Raw genomic sequence first — 21662 nt, 5'->3', positions numbered from 1 at the left:
GTGCATTTTTAGAATTTTAGAATTCTTAAGGTCCTCTTAGACCTAACAATCTCTAGCAGAGATCGGCACTCATTTGCAGTGCCTTTAGAAGGCACAATGACTCGATCACTGTATCGTTCAGGTGGCCCATAGAAGATAGCGATTGTTGGTCACGTGATCTGCCTCATTGTCAAAATTGCTGTGTGGCCTTATCCTGTTGGGTAGTTTGGCATGTCTAAAGTGGATAATGCCTTTAAAGTAATACTGTCACCCCTTACTCTTTCATTCCATTGGTTAACTGTGTCACCTAGGTGGGGCTTCACACCAATTGGGCCCCATGTCCTTGCTGGCCCAACTTTCATGAAGCTCCGCCTAGATGACACTGTCCACTCCTTAAATAAAGTGAATTTAGAGAAGAAAGAAGAGACAGACAAATGTTATACAGGTGTATATTAAATATGCAGCATCTAAACTTGTAGATGGTGCGGAGAACCACACATAGAGTAAGGGGAGAGGGGGTGACAGCATCACTTCAAGTCCCCAGTAGTAAGCCAGAGTTTCTCCCATAGTGTGCTGCTTTAGGGTAGGATGTACCTGTTTTTGTTTTTTTATGTTTTGGGTGGGCAGTATGACAATGTCAAAGTTGCATTATATCCAGCCCCTGACATTTTATACTTTTTTTTGTTGTTGATTTTTACACGTTGGTGTTGACTCTGTACTACATTCCAGCACTGGGTTAGCAGAGAATGATCAGTACATAAAAATGAATACATCCTTCCATATAAAATAATTGCTCTAAATTATATTAACATAGCAGTCACAGCTGCAAGTACCATAAAATGCATGAACAGCGATCTCTCCTTCCATCCTGCACCATCACCGGTCAGCCAGACGCCGGCGGCTGTATACCATTCCTCCTTCCCACCTATTGTAAGAACTATTGTAGTTGTCATGGAAACACTTTAGCACAAATCAGACCACAAGAAGCCATTTATGTTGCGGATCAGTCGATGCTGGGTACACCTGGGGGCTGGGATTTATGGATATTTAAATGATCGCCCGTGGACGTTCTGGCACGACGCTGCTCCAGACAATATTTTGACATTAGGAGCACCAAGAAATAGCGTTTAGGCCGCTTTTGGTGCGGGCGGTTGATAACTTTTCATTCATAATTAGTTCATAGAGAATCGAGAGACATTTCAGGGAAATTGAACTGTCAGTGGGTAGAAACAAGCATTTGACCTCATCACATTGAGTGGGGCCCATCATAATTTGTTCATTTGGTCCCGATCAGCCCGGCCTCATCTCTCATACGGCACCTCGCTGACCTTCCCTCTCCAATTCCGCTCGGTTCAACTTTAATTATGACTCAGCAGACCCGAAGAAATATTGCAGCCTGCTCTCAAAAACCCTGAACTGCCACTCACCAAAAGATTGTTTTTTAACAGGTAATAAATGCCCAGAGGAAGTGATTCCGCGTGTCCCCCACAAGAGCAGTCGATGGCATGTGCTGAGATCTTTTTTTTTTTTTTTTTCCTGTCTCTCTCGCCTCTCAAGTGTGTCACTGCAAGATGGTGAAATGTTTATTTCAAGGGTTTTTCCTGCCTTGTGGGGAAAGGAATAATAATCTGTGTGATGTGCACATGAGCAGATGGATTAAGAAATCAGAGCGAGAGGTCACCCCGCAGAAGGTCACCATACCACGTCGCTGTCAACTCCATTGTCAGCTGCTTTTTAGGGATTTGATTTGAAGAAATCACTTTGGGTTTAGCCGACAAGTGACAAAGATGATATTCTCTTTCCTCCAGAAGTGCATGGTGTGCAAGGAGGGGGAGGCATATGTGGTTTTCTGTGAACAGTGGATTTTTTTTTTTTCCCTATGTTCATTTTAAAGTTTTTCATCTGTGTATTAAAATTATAGGGAAAAATTATACAATACACCTTGGATATAATAGATGGCTTGTAGATGAGTTATGGGGCCATCACATTGACTCCATAAATTTGCCAGAAAGTCTTTGAGTTGCTCTTCAAATATTTAGCAGCGTAGCAACTAATATGGTCACCCAGCTTTCCAAGACTCTAGAAATGGGTTTCTATGGGTATATTCACGAAAGTAAAATTTTATTTTTGATTGAAAAACTAGATCTAAATTTCATAGAGAGAGGATGAAAGAAGCCTAAACACAGAAGATGGTGTAAGTAAACGGCCACATTTTTACTTGGGTGCTTTCTCCACCTCTATTTTTTTAAGCATAATGTGCATTATTGGGTACCTGTCACAGTGCACCATGTCCAAAGATTTTTTTTTTTCTTTTTAGCTCTGTGTGGCATCCCGTAGGAGTGAGAAAAACAGTGTTTAAAGGGAATCTGTCAGCAGTCATACCTGACCTGGGTTGCTGACAGTTGTCACAACACCCTATTCAATATGATACGTGTATCTTATCAGTCCATGTAGCAGGAAATGTGCAACCAAATGTCAATGACGATTTTCAGCTCTCAGGTCATGCCGCGCTCTGTCAGGGCTCCTCCTTCCTCCTTTTGAATTATAATTTCATATCTGCCTCCATTTCCAGCTCCGCTGATGATCCTAAACTCTTTCAAGCCCTCTAGCCAGGCGGTGCATGCGTGCTGAGCATTGAAGCCTGCTTCCATCAATGGTTACGATGGTTGAATGAGTTTAGGACACAGGACGTGTGCGTCATCAGCAGCGTGGGAACTGGAGGCAGATGTAAAATTCTTATTCAAAAGTAGGAGGGAGGAAGTGTGACAGTGCAGCACAGCCGGAGAGCCGCAACTCCTCTTTGACACTTGGTCACTCTACATGGACGGATAAGCTACGTCTACCATGTTTAATATGGTGCTGTGACCTATATAACACTTTTAGCAACTCTTGTTAGGTCCGAGTGCTGACAGACTCTCTGCACCTTCTCACCCTTGATGTATCCAGTGTGTGGCCACTGCAGACACTTTTTAAAAAAAATTTTTTACCCTTCTTTTTTATTAATAACCTTTTTTCTTTTTTTCATTAAAGGGAATCCGTCAGCTCCCGGGCACTACCTAAGGTGTTGACAGTGTGCTGTAGCTGGCAGTCCCCCAGTGAGCATGGTGCCTTTTTGGTAATTTTCCGTGCAGCGGATTATGTACAATCTTATGTCACAGAGCAGTTGTTCGTGCCACACTTGTCATGCATCCTCCTCCCTCTTCATGAATAATCAATGCTGCCCGGCCTCCTGCTCGCTCAGCTGTTAGATTGCAGATCAGTCCTCTGTAGGCAGGTTATGTCTGAAAGAATCTTTCCTCTGTAATGTGTAGGAGCTGTGGTCTAGGGGTAACTCACCTGTCTAGAGACCTGACAGCAGTTCATTCTCTGGTTCGAATCCCCTGATGGAAATTAAATGGATGGGTTTTTTTTTTCTCATTATTGTATCATTTTTAAGGCTATGTTCACACACAGTATTTTTACTCAGAATTTATAGCATTGATATTTAGTGTTTGTGGTTGTGTCATGAACGTGAAACATGAACTGCTACGGAATAGAACCATATAGTCTTACTTGGTTACTTGGAATACAGGAATGCTCGGCCTCGACAAACTTTCTTGTGTATAGGGAGAACTTGTGGAGGGTTGAAGCCTGTAGTGATACGTGGGACAGAACTCCATGAAACATGTAGGACATCCATTGGCCACATTTGTTTATATAGACACCATTTTATAATACAGTAATTTCTCTGTTCTTGAACTTAATCAGTTCTGTAAGGCTGTTCCAGAACTGAGCGGTTTAAGAATTGAGTTGTGTTTTCCCATAGGGAACAATGTAAGTGTCTTTATTTTGTTTTTATACTCCATGGGTCAGATGCAGAGCGCTTGGCCCGCAGAGTGTAAAGAGTAGCAGTATGTAGCGGTTAATCTTGCACCACTACAGTACTTACTGTAAAGAATCGGGATTCCCATCATAGTGATAGACATCCCTGCTCTAAACGGATGTTCCGTGCTACCCTTATCACTGCTTCTCCAGCCTTCACCAGCTCGGTAGACCCTTCTCCGGGCCGCGGGCGGTCTGGAGATGGGGGACGGCAGCTGGGGCAGGCCGGAGGAGCTGTTCCCTGCGACAGGGAGAAGCAGTGGTGTCCGGGGGAAAGCACTGGACAGCAGCTGCAGGATCAACTGTGGAGAGGGCAGCCAGAGCAATGGGGAGTCAGTGACCCGGAGAAGGGTCCATTGAGCTGGTGAAGGCTGGAGAAGCAGTTTCTTGTGGCAGTGTGAAGAGCGGGATGGCATGTTCAAATAGCCGCCCGTTCCTGCCTCTTCCTCTGCCTCTGCTGCGGAGAACACCTGTTTAGAGCGGGGATTCCCATCATTATGTAACCTTGGTGTTCCCGCACACCTCAATAACAATCAGCTGTATAACAGTTCAGCTGACCGTTATGATTTTGTTTGTTTAATGTCCTTCTATTTCCAAACATGTTCTTATCTTGGAAGGTGCTGAACCAAATTTTAATGCATATTCTATGTAGGTGGATTCTGCCCCAAACTAACCTGCTAAATTTAAACATTACCTTTAATTTTAAATATGAAGTATAAAAAATTTATTCTGCTTTGTGACAATGTGGCCAGCATTTTGTACAGTGCGGACATGTTAATTTTTTTTTTTTCTCAGCTTTCTTAAATATCAGAATCTGATCACACATTGTAGCTCCCGGCCTATAATTTGCTAGCAATTAAAATAATGTTAAGGAAGAGTTGTGAGCAGCGTATCCTTGTAGTGAATGTTAGGCTGTCAGCAGGATTTTCAGGTCATTTGACATAAAGGATACAGGTGCAGCCGCTCACAGTGAAGGTGACTGAGAGTTTCATCAATCACTTTGGCTTTTTTTTTAAGTTTATACATAATGGTCCCCTTCAATCAGTTTTCTAGTTCTTTTGTCACCTCCTCAAAGGATAGAGTTCAGTTTAGCCAAGGTTATGGATAAGGGAAAGAGAAGGAGTATTAAGAAAAGACTACAGATCCTAGACTGTCTACATATAGTGATGTTCCAATAAAAGGTACTACATTGAATTGTAAGGCTATATTCATATTTTTTTTTATTTAACAATGTTTTTTTTATTTTGCCGCTGCAGTACAGTATTTTCTTTTTTCCCCTCTCATACCTTTTTGGTGGGGATGTTTGATTTATTTATTTTTTTCATCATCCCGACCTTCCAAGAGCCATAGCGTTTAAAAAAAAAAAAAAAATCAGCTCAAAATTTATATGGGAATTTTTTGTTATATTTTTAATGATACACCATTTTATTGTATATAAGGTATTGAGAATTTTTTAAAGAATTGTTAATGGGTCAAAAATGGTCTTTGGGTTTTGTTTTTACAAAGTGGGACATGTAAAAAGGGGAAAGCCAGTTAAGAAAGATTTACACTGTTCAATCCCCGCCCATAATCTCAGCTTGTTTGTAATAGGCTTCTATTACATGAGTAAGGCCGTTTGTCTGCAGCACATCCCAACTCACACCCTGAAGCTGCTGAAAATCCTCACTTTCTGGTCCACTTTGTCTCCAATCCTCCGTCCTCCCCCTCCCTTATGAGACAGAGGTCACATGATCTGCCTCTTCTGTTACCAGGCAAGCTGTAACACCTCATCTGTAACGGCATACCTACAGTAAAATCGAATTCGCACTAACCCAATGGCTCCACTTCCTGGAAAGATGCATGCAGCCCTAGGGCTCCTCTCTATTAGACATTATTATTTAAAGCATATAACAAAATTCTTTTAATTTGGCCTCCGGTAATCCAGAAAGTCTTAGAACCTGACACTGGTTTCCAGTCAAGAATTTAAAAAAATTGTAAAGCTTCTAAAGAACAAGTCAACACAACCAACTAGAATGTTCCTGTGCTCATAGACGTGTTCTATACAATATATTAAGCTTTAGGATTTTTTTCCACAAGGTTCTCTACCCACTAAAATAATTTCTTCTCCTCTTTTGTGACAGTCCAATAATTTGGTATATTTGATGATATGGCACCTATCATGTTAAGTTGGTGCCCGATTACTATTGAACCTTCTAGATATATGTGGGTTCGTGCTGAGTTTTATTTTTGGCAAAGCTCTTGTTTTTTTCCGTTCTCGTCTTTTCACCTGACAGGACCAATTTTGCATTTTTTATTTTATTTTCTCCTTTTACAAATTATAATTCATTTTATTTCCGTTCTAGAAAGTTTCACGATTTTTAATCTTAATAACCTTAAAAAAGCAGACATGCTATGTCATAAAATAACTATTAGCGACTAGTTTGTATCCTATAAATCTAACTCGGGTTGATAATATGGTCCATTACCAGCTAACTGCACAGAGTATTTTTCATTTTACACTCTTCAGTTACTTTTTAGTGAAGTGTTAAAAAATATGAAGCTTTTCCCCTCTTTAAAATTGCACGCTGTCTGTCTGTTATTAGGGAGATAACAGCTCTTATAAATGTTTCAGTAAGCGCTAAGTAGACAGTTATGTGCCCTCTCATTCCACGCTTATTTGCTTACCGTAATAAACTGATAAAATATGTGTGCTTTGCTGCTGTGTATCTGCAGGCATCAGGAATCACATAGATTTCCTTTAGAAATAGCGTTGTGTTTGCAGAATTGATTGGTTATTTTCGCAAACCATCCAAAGGTGTGACTTATCATTTACAAATATGCTGCATAAGTTCCGCGCTAGTCCTCTTCTGATGGCTTGAAAGTTTCTTTCCTCCGGCGCCTTCCATTAGAGGGAAAATGGTGGAATTTAATCATGTTACCTCTGCATAGCTTCTTCCATCTGTGGATGCAGAATTTTATACGTGAACGTCCCAGGAACCACAACCATGTCATTACACCACTAGGGAATGGCTTTTTTAAAAGTTGGCCCAGTCGAAATCATCCATTAAAAGAGAACCTATGGTCACTAGGGTTGAGCAAAGCTCAAGCACGCTCAGCTTTGCCCAAACCCATGGGTGCAGCATTTGATTACCAGTTGGATGCAGGCCAACTAAGGCTGTCTGGAAAACCTGGATACAGCCTATGGCTATGTGTACACACAGTATTTCCGCCAGTCTTTTTTTCAACCAAAAAGAGGAGTGGAGCTGATAGGGCAAAATTATAATGGGAAGATTTGCACAGTTTCTGTGTTTTCAACCCACTCCTAGTTTTGGTTGAAAAAAGACTGACCAAAATACTGACGGAAATACAATCCTGTTTCCCCAAAAATAGGACATCCCCTGAAAATAAGACCAAGCACATCTTAAGGAACAAAAATTGATATAAGACGCTGTATGTGTGAGCATAGCCTGTGACTGTATCCATGTTTTTCCCAACTCCCTAGAGCTGCATCCCACTTCTTGAGACACTGGTAATTCAAACGCCGCACACTGTGGTTCAGACGAAGCTGGGCGTGCTTGAGGTTTGCTCAACTCCATTGGTCATCCTTTTGTATTCTCAGGTGCCATTTTTATTTTGTTGCTATACCTTCCCATTTCTCTCATCATCTTCTGACTATTCATGGTACTGTGCAGATAGTCAATACTAAATTCCTTATATCCTGGGTAACGGGTGTAGCAACAGTATAAAAAACAGTGCTGGATTCAGGGAACCCGAGGCATCAAAAAGATTTTAAAGCGTCATATTTTTTTTTAACACTATTATTGAGAACTGGTTATAGTACAGTATGCCATAGGTAAATTGCCTGCAAAGAGTCATGTGGGTGGTCCTAGTCTGTTCTAGGCTCCATGCTTTGCTTTGTGTCTGTGTGGTTTGGACAGCTCCATAGGCTTATATAATGCTGCTGTCCAGGTCACATAGAAAATGCTCTGAGCACCGACTTCTCTCAGCACATTCTCATGATTTGTTGCAGTCTGAACAGTCAAACGCCAACCAATCAAAAATTATGACACTGACATGTCAATTTTTTTTTTCTAATGACAGTTTTTTTTTTTTTTTTTAAAAGGGGTACTGCGGGGGAAAAAACAAATACAGTGTAAGGCTATGTTCACACTGCGTATGTTTTCATATAACTACGTCCGTTGTTGCCGATTGCATTAACGGACGTGTTTTATACGAAAACATACGTGCCTTTTGCCGCCTAAGGAATCCCGGCCGGAAACTGACATCTCTCATCTCTGTCAGTGCACACAATGGAGCGAGCTGCTCCGGCTGTACACTCCATAGTGTGCAGTGGATAGATCTGATGATCAGGGACGACCTTTTAAGAGAATGGCCGGTCTCTCACATTGTGTGGCCCTCTTCAACAGTCTCCTGGACCCCACTGGATATAATTCACTCTTAGCTTCCTGTTATGTTACGGTCCAGAAAAAAGTACTCAACGTGGCTGATGGAGAATCCATCAGCCAATAACTGCTGTTGTGTTCCACCCCAGTTTCTTGGGGGGGGGGGGTGTATGCCGTGGGTGTTCAGGATCGTGGTGCTGTGGGGACACGAGGACCAGTAGGCATACATTCTTTATGTTCGCACCCCAACACCAACACCGTTATGCCTAGCCTAGGTTTTAGATTGTAACTTGGTAGCTCCGCCAACAGATGATGTAGGTGGAAAGATGGAGTTGGGCATGCAGACATGGTAGGAGTTGATGTTGTGAAGCCGCTACAGAGACAGAGGTTGGATAAACTTTGAGATTTTCTGAACCCACATGCTGGATATTATTACTGTATGTGCTTGGCCTCCTGTTTTTACCTTTTTAATTTAATCTAGTTTGTATCTCCTCCTCTCCATCAGGTGTGCATGCCATCCTTTGTCCCTACAAAGACACATGAACTTCTCCATCGAATGAGTGGTAAAGGTCTGTCAGCCAACTACCACTTCCCACGACAGCCATGCATCTTTGGAGCTCAGATGGTTTCTGTGCAGGTTACATTTACTAATTCCAGTGACAAGAAGGTAGAAGACATTCACATAGAAGAAAGGAAATCTGATTTGAAGATGCATTTGTTCAGCCCAATAGGTGAGAAAATGGAATCTCTAATTCTGCCTGAACCCAGATTTAAAGATCTTTAAAGTAGTAATCGTGATATTTATGACCTATTGGCATACATACAAATATCTATCTATCTATCTATCTATCTATCTATCTATCTATCTATCTATCTATCTATCTATCTCTTCCTCAATCTCAACCTAGGTGGTTGTCTCAGAGGTGTGGCACCCTTATCTATTGTACATTTATGGTATAACCTGTGGATATGCCATAATTGTCCACATGTGAATACCACTTTAAAGCAAATATTTTTTTTCCCAAAATTGTCCTTGACCTGCTGGCACTGTACCATACATCCCAATAATTCACTCCTCTGGTCTTGACACTGCTGTTCCCTGATTCCTACTTATAAGAGGCGACAGGGAGTACCCTATGACAAAGTGACAGGCTAAAGCTGTATCTCATAGGAATTCACTGATACTCTGTAAGTTAAGATACAGAGGTTTTGTGTCATTGATCCATCACTTGCTGTACTTAGCACATGGAGCAAGTCACGTGATGAGACTCCTCTGCTTCTGAAAAGGGAAAAGCATGATGGGAAATGTAGTCTGTATTAGGATAGCCATATTAGAGGAAGAAGATAAAATCAAAATGGCAGGTAACCCATGCAAGCCACCATCAACTAAAATGGGTATATACAAGGCAAACTATATTCTGCAATAATATAGGGTAAAAAAAAAAAAAAAAAAAGATTGCCGGAGTGCTCCTTTAACAACACTACTTATTCATGTGGAAAAGATTGACTAATGTTCATGTTAAAAAGGCCTTGAGATCCAATAGGTTTTATTATGGGGCTAATTAAAGGAAATGACAACGCTGGTATATTACTCCGACGATTCATCCGCTGCTATATCCACAAAAATTGCAGCTTCACATATTTCATATGGCCGGTCCTGTCATGAATGAAGGAGCTCAGTGCTCCTGTCTGCAGAGACATAAAGGATAATAGGAAGACCGCTGTTTCATTAATGCCTTATATGTTCATGGCAAATTAGACTGATCACCGCTGTATATTTCACTGTCCTCTTAATGGTCCATTACTGTGTTAAGTAAGAAATTCTCTGAGCAAAAAAAAAAGATATTTGCAGAATTCCATACATCTTTGCGGTATGGTGAACTGATTTTACTCCCTGTACTAATTTGTCGCATTGTCGCGTCTATTTCGAGTTCTGGTGACGCAATGAAAAGTTTGGTATATATATATATATATATATTAATAATATATGATACAGACATGCTGTGAGCTTGTTTTTTATATGGCTCCCATATATATTTTTATTAATTTCTTTACGGACAGGGAAGGCAAGTAATGGATTGGTTTCCCACCCGGCATGATGTATCAATATCATGCCAGCAGCAGACAAACTGTAAGAATCTCCGCGGCTCTGTAATGAAAGAGGTGCAGCGATTCAAAGAGTTTCCCCGCTGTCGGCATCAATTGATACATCATGCCGTGCAGGGAAATTGCGGACATGTGAATGCAGCCTAAGGCTATGTTCACACATTGTATGACACCGGTGGTCACGGAACGGCCGGTGTCAGATAAGATCATTCCGGCTGGTACTGCAGTACTGGCCGGATGATCTTTAGCGCCGCTGAGTTCTGATGCGGGCGCATCAGTTTGCGCTTGCATCAGAACACTCCACAGCACACAATGACAGGTTCTCTGCGGCCGCAGAAAACCGACATGTCAGTTTTTTGCGGCAGCGCTAGGGATCCCGGCCGGGATTCCATAGACGGCAACGTAACGTATATTTTCATATTAATCACGGCCGTTGTTGCAGTCGGCAACGACGGCCATACTTTTACAAAAATATACGTTTTGTGAACATGGCCTAAGAGGAGTTCTTCTGGCTCGTTTTAGTGATCAGGGTGTCTGAACACCCAGACCTTGACTGATCAAAACTTTACAGAAGTTCTCTCAATAAGGGATTTCTATTTTTTTTTCTTTTTAAAAGCCAATAAATCATCAGTAGAAACCTTTGAACTGAAGCCTTTTTTCTGGTTAATTATCTATATCTGGGTTACTGGAATCACAGTAACACAAACTTCTGCTCTTTTATAGTCTGTATATTCTAAATGTGATGGTGGCTGTGTAACGTCTGTCAAACCGTAGCCTCGGAAGGATATTCCTCCCCATCCATATGACTGATAGGTTTCACCTTTCTAAAGATCAAAAAAAGGATTACAGCCCTAAAAAGAGTGGCTTTACCTTAGTACCTGTCTTGTGTCCTCTTAGCAGCCCCTGCTTATGTTGGTTGTCACTGTTTATAGAAACCAAAAACCAGAAGTGAATTTTTAAGTGAATTTCCCACTTTTTTGGGGCTGTGTAGCACCCTTGTGTTGAGAGTCGAGCACTGTATTGTGCAAGAAAAAAAAAAATAATCCGTGGGGGTCACTTTTCTTACTAGCGCGCCAATGCTCCTTATTGTCAGCTTATAACCACAGCGAGTCAGTCCAGTGTTCCCTAACCTGCGGCTCTTCAGATATTGCTTGTTGTCAAAGCATGATGAGAGTTGTAGTTTTGTAACAGCTGAGAAGCCACAGGTTTGGCAGAGATGAGTTAGGCTCATTTTATTTATGGTGCTGTGTGGCTTCTATCAAGATCAGCAATGTAAAAGCCCTACCATGTTGGGAAACCCCTTTAACAATTTTACAGAATAGGACAGATACTCACTTGTTGAATGTCTTTACTAGAGATGAGCATGCTCCATTCCGATTGTTCAGCATTTGAATACCGGTGGCTAAAGAAGTTGGATGCAACCTCTACTCCTTAGGGCTGCATCCAACTTCCCCAGCCACCAGTATTCAAACACTGAGTGATTGGACTCAAGCCTGGTCCAGTTGCGCTCATCTCCAGTCTTTACCATGTCATGGCCTTAGCTGGGTGAGGATAATAAAGGAGGGAGATCTCTAATCTTGATGTTGATGTTTGATGTGGTTCTTTGATTTGCCATATGTATAGTATCGAGAAGCAAGCTAGTCTGACTTGTGTATGTGCTCTTCTCCTATCTCTCATCCATCAGGACTTTAGGTAAATCCTGGCAGCGGCAAGTCCACCTCTTTAGCCTTTCGGTACATGGCAGTTTTACGTCTGACCCAGAGACACAATAGTTGTATCAATTTAAATAAGAAACAAAAGCCACATTAAGTGAAATCCAATTCAGCCCAGTAACCACATGATAGCACTGCTCCTGCGAATGGCCGCTCCTATTTATACTTGTTTTTCTGACAGGGAAACCTGGTCTCATGTGTAGCCAGCCTCCCCGGCCAGTAATGTGATAAACCAAGCATTTTTATTGCATGTGCATGCTGACTGCTGTTTGTTATTTGATTTTCTTTTACCTTTGTAAATTTATTTGGGGAAAACATTTTATTTTGCAGATTCTCTGGAGCCAGAGGGATCCATTACTGTCTCAATGGGTATTGACTTTTGTGATTCCACTCAGACTGCCAGCTTCCAGTTGTGGTACGTTGCATTGCTATAAATAGACATGTCGTATCTGCCGCTGTGTTCTAGATGCTAATGAAACGAAAAGAACAATAAACTACTTTATGGATCTGCTTATTTAGCTTAGATATAGGATGTACATTTGGCCTTTCCTTGCTATAATATACACTGCATGGCACCTATGTAGTGTCTAATGCATACACTACTGCGGAACTTTATTTGAAGAGAAAGGGGAGCTTCCTATCTATTTCGTATTAAAGGAAAAACTAACAGAATTGTAAAAAAAACCCTCTTACTTGCTGCTATTCCTCCATGGCGCTCATGATGCGAAGAATAAGGGTACTATTACACGAGCCGACTACGGCTCGATTATTTTAGTAAACGAGCGCCAATCTGCTAGATGGGGGCTTGTTTACTAGACCTATTATGGTGCGTTTACACGTAACGATTATCGTGCGAATTTGCGCAATAACGATCGAATTCGAAACTATAATCGTACGTGTAAAAGCAGCGAACGATCAAACGACGAGCGAGAAATCGTTCATTTTGATCTTTGAACATGTTCTCAAATCGTCGTTGATCGTTCGCAAAAAATTCGCAGTTCATTCCGTGTGAAGAGTTGTTCGCCGATTTAACCAATGTGTGAGATAGGGTAAAACGATCGCAAAACGAATTTTCCGTACGATATATCGTACCGTCTAAACGCTGATCGTTATCAAAGAAAAATTGTTACTCCGACATCGTTAATCGTACGATCGGCCCAATTATCGTTTCGTGTAAACGCAGCATTAGACAGCCTGATAATCGGGCAGTAAGGGCTGCATGGACATCATTAGCGATGTCCATGCAGCCCTTGCCTAAGCAACTGATACCTTACCTCTCTTTGCTCCTGGTCTTTTCTCCTGTGCTCTGCAGCTTCCCAGTCCCGGCTGGCAGCAGCGTCTGAGCGGCCTGTCAGCTGACAGGTCTCTCAGCCAATCACAGGCTGGGACCGCAACGTAGCGATGCACAGTTGGCGCCTGACGATTTTAGGTTTAAGGTGTAATAAGGCCCTAAGGTTGATTTTCTTACCTTCATCCTCGGTGCTGTTGTTTACTTAACATGGAAATGGGGTGCAACTTATAATGGAGCTAGTGCAACTGAACGGGGATTGCAATGAGCTGGGGAGTGAAGCACACAGCTGTGTGTTTCTCCCAGCCTGTCCTAATGATTGGTGGCGGTGTGGACACCAATTGCAACTTTTATTAAAGATAATAAAAGGTTTCATTCACCCCGAATAACAGTTCAAGTCTGTCTTGAGGATGGAGGTGTACATTACATGCCCATAGAAGTCTGCCAGGAGGGGGAGTTGCTTGGCATACAGAAGCATGCAGAGTGTCTACATTTGTTTACAGTGAGAGTTAGAGTCTCACACCAGTGCTGGATTAAATCTTAGGCTGTTCAATGCTGTTGTTTGTTGTCCCCCACGCTAATGCTGCTTCAGAGGGATACTGCAAAGATATAGAGGAGTGTGCAATGTATAGAAGGGATCATAGCAACTAGTCTCTACCCAATAGCTCAGGGACATCTGAAAACTAAAAATCCAACCTGCTGAGGAGAAACGGTTAAGAAATATTATATACAAATTATATAATGGCCATAAATAGTGCTTTTCCCTATATACACACAAGAGCTTGAAATGACATGTACACTTTTTAAGTCCTGTAAATTGCAAGGGGTGGCCACCATCGTTCAGTGTGCACTGACAGGGTTTTCTATGGCCGCTTGCCGTATTTTTACGAAAAGATATGTTGTGTGAACATAGCTGTTTTTTATATTATTTTGAGTTAAAAAGAAGCACAAGTCTATGAGTAATTGTAAGTATCACCCAGGAATTAGAGATAGTGTTAAACAGTTTATTGATGGGACAATTTGACTTTTCCTGTGTTGAATAAAGGATGCCTGCAATGATAAATACAAGCACTGTACCATAGCACATTGATTTATGCAGATCATCACCTTTATGTTTAGGGAGGTTTGCTATATCAGATATATAAAAACTGATTACCTATTCTGGCATAGCAAAGTAATTGTTTATTATTTTCCTATTAGACAAACACTGCCGATCAATATTACAGAACAGCCAGCGATGACCAACAACCCTATAAATAGATTTCCTTCATACACCGGGTAGACGTTAGTTGTCGTGCTCTCCAGCAATGTTACTTCAATGACATCGCTGGAAATGACCGCTTCTGAACGGAATGCATGATGTTTTAAAGGTTTTCGTAATAATGGGCTTTTTTAGAAAGTAATCCCCAAGTAATATTCTGTATAATCCTACAGTAAAAGTTGTTTAGCTCTCATCATTCAACCAGCAAACCTTTGCAGCATCGGGATAGTTGCCAGCGAGCCCATAACTAGGAAACAATGGGTAAATCGCATGATAACTAGTGTTGTGCGGAGAGGCCAAACTGGGTTCGGAGAACGTTACTGAACCCAAACAGTACAGCCTCTCCGCTCAACACTAATGATAACTTTATTCTGTGGCTGGATGCCATTAAATGTATGTTGGGGTTTTTTTTTTTTTTTTTTACAATTTTTAGCCCCCTCCCGATACAAGGATTTTTAGTGATTTTACTTTTTCTTTCATGAACTCTTAAATGAAACGTGTCTGCCAGGTCAGACCCCCCAAACCCACCCCAACCCCGGATAGGGCCTGGCATACATAGCTGCTCCTGCGATTCCCGGTCTCGGTCCTGCTGCAGAGATCAGCTCATCAGCTTATTGAGCGCGCAGGTAAACCGATGACCATACCACCACGACGGGTCCGGGAGCAGGAAGCGCAGAAGTCGGTATGTATGCCGGGGCCTTTATTGGGGTGGGGTGGGTTCCATGGGGGGGGGGGGGGGGTGGGGGGGTGCTGACAGGTTTCCGTAAACTTTTTTTTTTTTTAATTCTGTGAACAGAGGAATATGAAACTTTTCATTGTTCAACCAACCAAGTGAGGGAAAGAATGCAATTTTTGGTTACATTTTTTTTAAATCTATATTTTTTAAAAATATCTTCATGAAAACCGTATAGTAGTCTATTCCCTATCATCACAGAAAGGTGACACCAGTATATAGATTATGCAAAAGAAGAGCCCGTGAAGCCTCATCAAAGAGTCTCAAAACACAGGACTAGCCAGATATCCCTCTGGCCAGGACCCGGCCAAGGGGTGGCTCTTGTAGGGAAACCACTAAAACCACCACATTAAGTGGCCCTATAAGTCAATGTAATGACAAGTGAAAAACCAAGGCCAGGTATCCATCCACATACAGCTGTTTTGGGGTGTTGCCCCTCATCAGTGTGGAGCAGGATTCTCTCTAGGTGGGAGCAATTCCTAGTAGAGCCATAAGAGAAACAGATAGCTGATCTCAGGGAGACCAGCCAAAGATAACACTGCCGGCTGCTAGTGAAAGCGCTCAATGCAGTGAAATCCTAGGTGCATTGCCTCCTGGGAAACATGAACATGCAAAAGAAGAGCCCGTGGAGCCTCATCAAAGAGTTTCAAAACACAGGACTAGCCAGATATCCCTCCGGGAAGGACCCGGGCTAGGGGTGGCTCCTATAAGGAAACCATATTAAGTGTCCCTATAAGTCAATGTAATGACAAGGGAAAAACAAGTCCTGTGTTTTGAGACTGTTTGATGAGGGTCCACAGGCTCTTCTTTTGCATATTCATGTTTCCCAGGGGGCAATGCAACTAGGACTTCACTGCATTGAGCGCTTTCACTAGCAGCCTGCAGTGTTGTCGTTTACTGGTCTCCCTGAGATTAGCGATCTTGATCCACCATTCACTATAGGTTATCTCGCTTTTCATCTTCCCTGTACAGTGTACCTCTGCACAGGTCACAGATCATGCCTAGCAAACTTTCCTGTTAAAATCTGTTTCCATCAGTCTGTTTCCTATGCCCATTGGGTTGCTGTAAAGCACACCTCTAGATGCTAAAGTCTCAGGAAATAACTGCCCCTATTGTAATGTATTAAAATAAAATTACAATCAGAAAATAGAAACACATTAGTAAATCCACTATCTGGTTTTACAATCAGAAAATAGAAACGCATTAGTAAATCCACTGGTTGGTGTGTGAATGATATTTTTTTTCTGCTGTACTGGACAAGTATTCTTAAGGGCCTCAACCCCTGTAAGAATCAGGAGTGCCAATTTTAGGCATTTAGAAGTAAATAATAAAGTCTCAAAGCATGGAAAACGATAATCATTATTAGGTATTTAAAGGGGTACTCCAGCACCTGTTAAAAACTTTTTAGATACATATAATTGTTTTTACATTGCTGAGACACTAAGTAGGGGGCCTGGGGCCTGCACCAATTTGCTCAAAAGAAAAGAAAGCGCTGTATGTTTTAGCAATTTTCTTGCATGTAAAGTAGTAGTGTTACGTAGCCTGATCTATGTAGTTTAAGGGTATGTTCACACTGAGTAAATCAGGTGGAATTTCCAAGCGGAACCCCTGCCTGTTTTACTCAGTGTGAACGAGCCCTTACTGGAAATTACCACGATTCTGCCAAGTGGTTTTCGACTGTAGGTATGTTCACACTGAGTAAATCAGGCAGAATTCCGCAGCAGAGGAACCCCGCCACCTCAGTGTGCCATTGCCTGTCTATGGGAGAGCTTGTGCGCCTCCGCTGCCAGTGGTCTCCACTCAAAGAATTGACATGTCAATTCTTTGAGCAGAGAGCGGCGGGAGTCCTCCGTGGCGGGATTCCGCCTGATTTACTCCGAGTGAACATACCATTAGGCTTGTACAGATAAAGCACATTGAAACTGTATATGGGCAGCCTAATAAGTTAAACATATTTAGTAAAATTTCACATACTAGGCTAAATTACTCAGAATCAGGATTATTAAATATGGGTTAATTGAATCCTGTCTTGAATCCCATTATTAGTATTACTGAAATTAGAAAGCGAATACACACTACCATGGTCCCTTCTGCGGGCTCCGTTTTCGGAGAGTAAATGCATTAGCTGGAAGTACGTGTTGAGGTTTTGTGTTGATCTCAGAATTATTTCTATACTTTCTTCAAGAACCATAGAACATAAAAGCATCAATCGTCATAATCGTGTTCTTTGGGTTGTTCCAGTACAAGCACTTTGTCTTGCATCAGATGTAATTGATCCTGAAGCGGTGTAATCACAATTATTCACATTCTTAATTGGCCTGCCCAAAATCAGAAAATGGAAACCGATCGGCACTGTTTAGATCAATAGCTTTATAGCAGAGGCTCTGGGGGCTGGGAGATAGTGGTAATGGGCAGATCAATTGACTTTAGATGCCAATCACTGACTATGTGTTTTGCATAACAAACACTAGTTACCTGTGCTGTAAAAAAATCAATTTTTTTGTGTTTTAGTAAGATTTAATTTTATCGGTTTTTTTATATATATTGAGACAAAGCATAGTTGGAAGCAATTTCTGTTTATTTTACTAATTCTTAGAAGTGAATTTTACAGTAATATGGACATCTCAGAATCTAGATTCTAAGAGTTTTTTAAGCAGCACAGATAATTGATTTTAAAGGACACCGCTGGCTAGGATTGTTGATTACGTCCACAAATCTGCCATGATTGGTTTCGTAAGTTGTCATTTTAGGAGAAACACTTTAAATTGCCAATCACCAGTTTACAAAAAAAAAAAAAAAAACTATTGATGGTTGCAAAAAGTTGTTTTTTTTTCTTTCCTTTTAAATTTTAGTAAATTTCCATTGTAACATCACTCATAAGAGACTCTGCAGTCACAAGTAAGGGTCTTTTTACACGCACAGATTTCACAGCCGCGGGGACTGCAAACAAGCGGAAATCAGCGAGATTAGTGGTTTTCACACAGCCGAGAAATGGCGCAGATGGTCGGTATGATTGATCCATGTATCACTCATGCAGCCCTTTATATGGGGCCTTGCACACTATGGAAATCGTATTCTGTACGCTCCCCCCTCCCCCCCGTGCTACTGCTTGAAGATCTGCTCATCCCATAGGCTCCATTCTTTTTAGACAGATTCCGCGGTCCGCCCAAAGAGAATTGACATGTCAATTCCTTGGACTGATGGCGGAATCCGCTATACCATAAAGTGGAGCCTATGGAAAGGCCAGATGTTCAAGCTGGAGCATGGGGGGGGGGGGGGAGCGCAGGGAATACGCTGGAGCTTTTCCATGCGATTTCCATAGTGTACATGGGCCCTATATCTGTGCTGTCAGTTTCCAGATCACAAGTAGCAGTCTATACATAGCGGCCACGCTGATATTGTTATGCTTCCTGGACTATTCCAGAGGAGGTGGCGACCTGAAGTTCGAGCAGCGTCCGCAGCATGCCAGATCACAAGCAGCATGGCTGGTAAGTATAGACTGCTGCTTGTGATCTGGAAACTGACAGCAAATATTCTAAGATATCCTATATACATATCTGTACTGTCAGTTTCCCTTTTTCTTTTTCGGACGCACATGTCCAAGTCCTGTTTGCATAGGGAGGTGTGCGGGCGATAAAAATAAATTTGTAAACATTGTCAAAAGATACGATCAGTTGAGTTGGGTGTTTGACCAGGTCTTTAGCTGATCACTGCCCCTTTGGCTGATTATTGGTTGCAGAAACATCTCTAGCGACACTCCTGGCCAATAATCAGCTTGTGTAAAGGGACCAAGTAATCAACCAAGCGGCCGGGCTGTATGAATGATCACTGTATTGTACACAAAGCCATTAACGTTCATTGTTATTGGCCGCACATAGCCTGTTTATATACAGATGGGTGGCTGAAAATGTTACTTTTGGTCAAAAGATCTAATCTAATTTTAACGCTCTTCATCTGATCACTAGCCCTTTTACTCGATTATTGACCGAATGATCGCTTCTAAAAGAGAATTAGAAAAAGTTTGATGCAAAAGAGGCAGGCACAACAAATACCACACGTGGTAAATGTACGCCACTGCATATTACAAAATACATCAGAACAAAAACTTTATAATGCACATTGGGGAATCATACAAAGATGATCACAACCAGTTCCAGTTTTACTCCAAGGTCTGGTCAAACCCAACCTGCCAATTTAGTCATGATTGTTGTTACCGTTCCACTTAACCCCCGGGTTATACTCACAGGGGTCCAGGAAGCAGAATAATATGTGTGCAGGATAGTGCTCTCAGTGGTACCTTCAAGGGGGCCATTAAATCATCAGGGTATCAGCATGGCACCAAGAGACTCTCAGGCAAAGGTCAGAAATTTCGAGAATTTTTTATAGCTAAAAAATCCACAATATTTCTGCATCAAAATGGACTTTCTGCAAATTGGTTCACAAGCAGTTGTCAGCAAATTGCAGAATGAATGGAGTGCAGACAGCTTGTTATCACCTATCCTATTGATAGGGTATAACAAGCTGAGATGGGAATATCCATATTCCAGGGATACCCCAGAGAAAAAGAATTTTTTAGACAGATTTGTGAATTATTTCTTTTTTAAAATCCTCAAATCGTCCAGTACTTTTCAGCTGCTGTATGTCCTGCATGAAGTGGTGTATTCTTTCCAGTTCTCTCTGCTGCCACCTCTGTCCATGTCAGGAACTGTCCAGAGCAGTAGAGATTTGCCCTGAGTATTTGCTACTGCTCTGGACAATTCTTGCCACTGACAGAAGTGGCAGCAGAGAGCTCTGTGCCAAACTAGAAAGAATACACCACTTCCTGCAGGACATACAGCAGCTGGTAAGTACTGTAAGATTTAATAAAAAAAAAAATATATAGGTAATTTACAGCTAATTAGAACTATCAGTTCTTTTTCCTAATCACAGAGGTTGCTGTGCGCCACAATTATAGTACAGTTTGAGCCAAACTTCTATGACAGCAGCCATTGTAAACATGGGCCAGTTGGGGAGATGATAAAAACTTGCCGATACTCCACCAGTACTCAACCCACAACAAAAAGTTAGCGCATGTCGCTGTTTTTTAACTGCTCATAACAGTTCTATGACCCTGTATCCTATATAGTCTGCTGTGACCCAAGCAATAAAATGGTATATTATAGTTAGACCATTATTTCTCATTAACATAAGGATGGTGTTTTTTATGCTTTAGGACTTTATTACTCGCCGTTGATTTTCAGAACAATCTATTCTCCTCTTTGTTATTAATATTGTTCTTAACCTATACGAATGAAAGTCATATGCATTAGTAATACAGCCAATACTTTTTTTTGTCTCCTCCTTAAAAAAAAAAAAACTTTCCCTCATCAATAACCTATTGTAAATATTCTTTTTAAATATCATGATCATCAATCAATTGATTTTCTATTATAAGTAATTATATTTCTCTTATTATAATGGGACCCAAAGGACTATCCACAATCAATACCGACTATAATCTTGGAATTCACTTATTTATTTCTTTGGCATATGCTTTACTTGGGGTGTTACTATGCGATCAATAATATCAGTAGGGATAGATCGTCTATAGAACATTGCTAATATTTGTCATGTTAGTTAGAATTATAGGCAATGCGTTCAGTAATATTCCTCTTTTAAGCATGAATCTCCAAGATAGACGGATAATTGGTTTTCTGCCCTTGAACACTAGAGATGAGTCCACCTCGCGCCTGCTTGACTTCATTCAAACCCGGAAGTCTCGGCATCTGATTACCGGTGTCTGAAGAAGTTGGATGCAGCCCTAAGGCCGCCTGGGAAACATGCATGCAGTCATAGGCCATAGGCTGTATCCATGTTTTTCAGGACTCCCTAGGCCTGCATCCAACTTCTTCAGACACTGGTAATCAAATGCAGAGTCTTCCAGGTTAGGATGGGCTCAAGAATACTTACGTTGGGCTCTTATTATCAAAGACTGCATTACAGTGAAAAGTTACACCAGTATATAGATAATACAGGATTAGGCCATTCACAACTGCTCTCCCCTCCATCACTGACCTCTCCACAGGTCAGAGAGCATGCCTAGAAAACCTCCATCAAAGTCAATAAGTGCTCTCTACTCTGTTGTTTCCTATTATTACATGACTGCTGTAAAGTTTGTATAAAAATGCAGTTAAAGGGATATTCTGAAGAATAGAAAAAAATCACATACAGATTAAAGTCAGATACAAATATGTGATTTGTTTCTATTAAAAATATCAAGTCATTCACTTACTTATCAGCTGCTGTATGTTCTGCAGTGGTGTTTTCTTTCCAGTCTGACACAGTGCTCTCTGCTGCCACC

The 21662-nt window shown here is 41.4% G+C and overlaps 1 protein-coding gene across 2 annotated transcripts in view; it reads left to right on the top strand.

The window, feature by feature from the left end:
- The window catches only part of AP3B1 (adaptor related protein complex 3 subunit beta 1), a 156331-nt gene that overhangs the window by 111572 nt on the left and 23097 nt on the right, over window positions 1-21662 (top strand). For both annotated transcript variants that reach the window (XM_069963026.1, XM_069963025.1), the window contains exons 23-24: window positions 8728-8953; window positions 12371-12455. In XM_069963026.1, the coding sequence (XP_069819127.1) occupies window positions 8728-8953; window positions 12371-12455 (311 nt within the window). The remainder of the gene's footprint in view (window positions 1-8727; window positions 8954-12370; window positions 12456-21662) is intronic.

Source organism: Dendropsophus ebraccatus, chromosome 3 (assembly GCF_027789765.1).
Source record: "Dendropsophus ebraccatus isolate aDenEbr1 chromosome 3, aDenEbr1.pat, whole genome shotgun sequence".
In the NCBI taxonomy this organism is placed as follows: Eukaryota; Metazoa; Chordata; class Amphibia; order Anura; family Hylidae; genus Dendropsophus; species Dendropsophus ebraccatus.
This window is presented reverse-complemented; position numbering and strand designations above follow the sequence as displayed.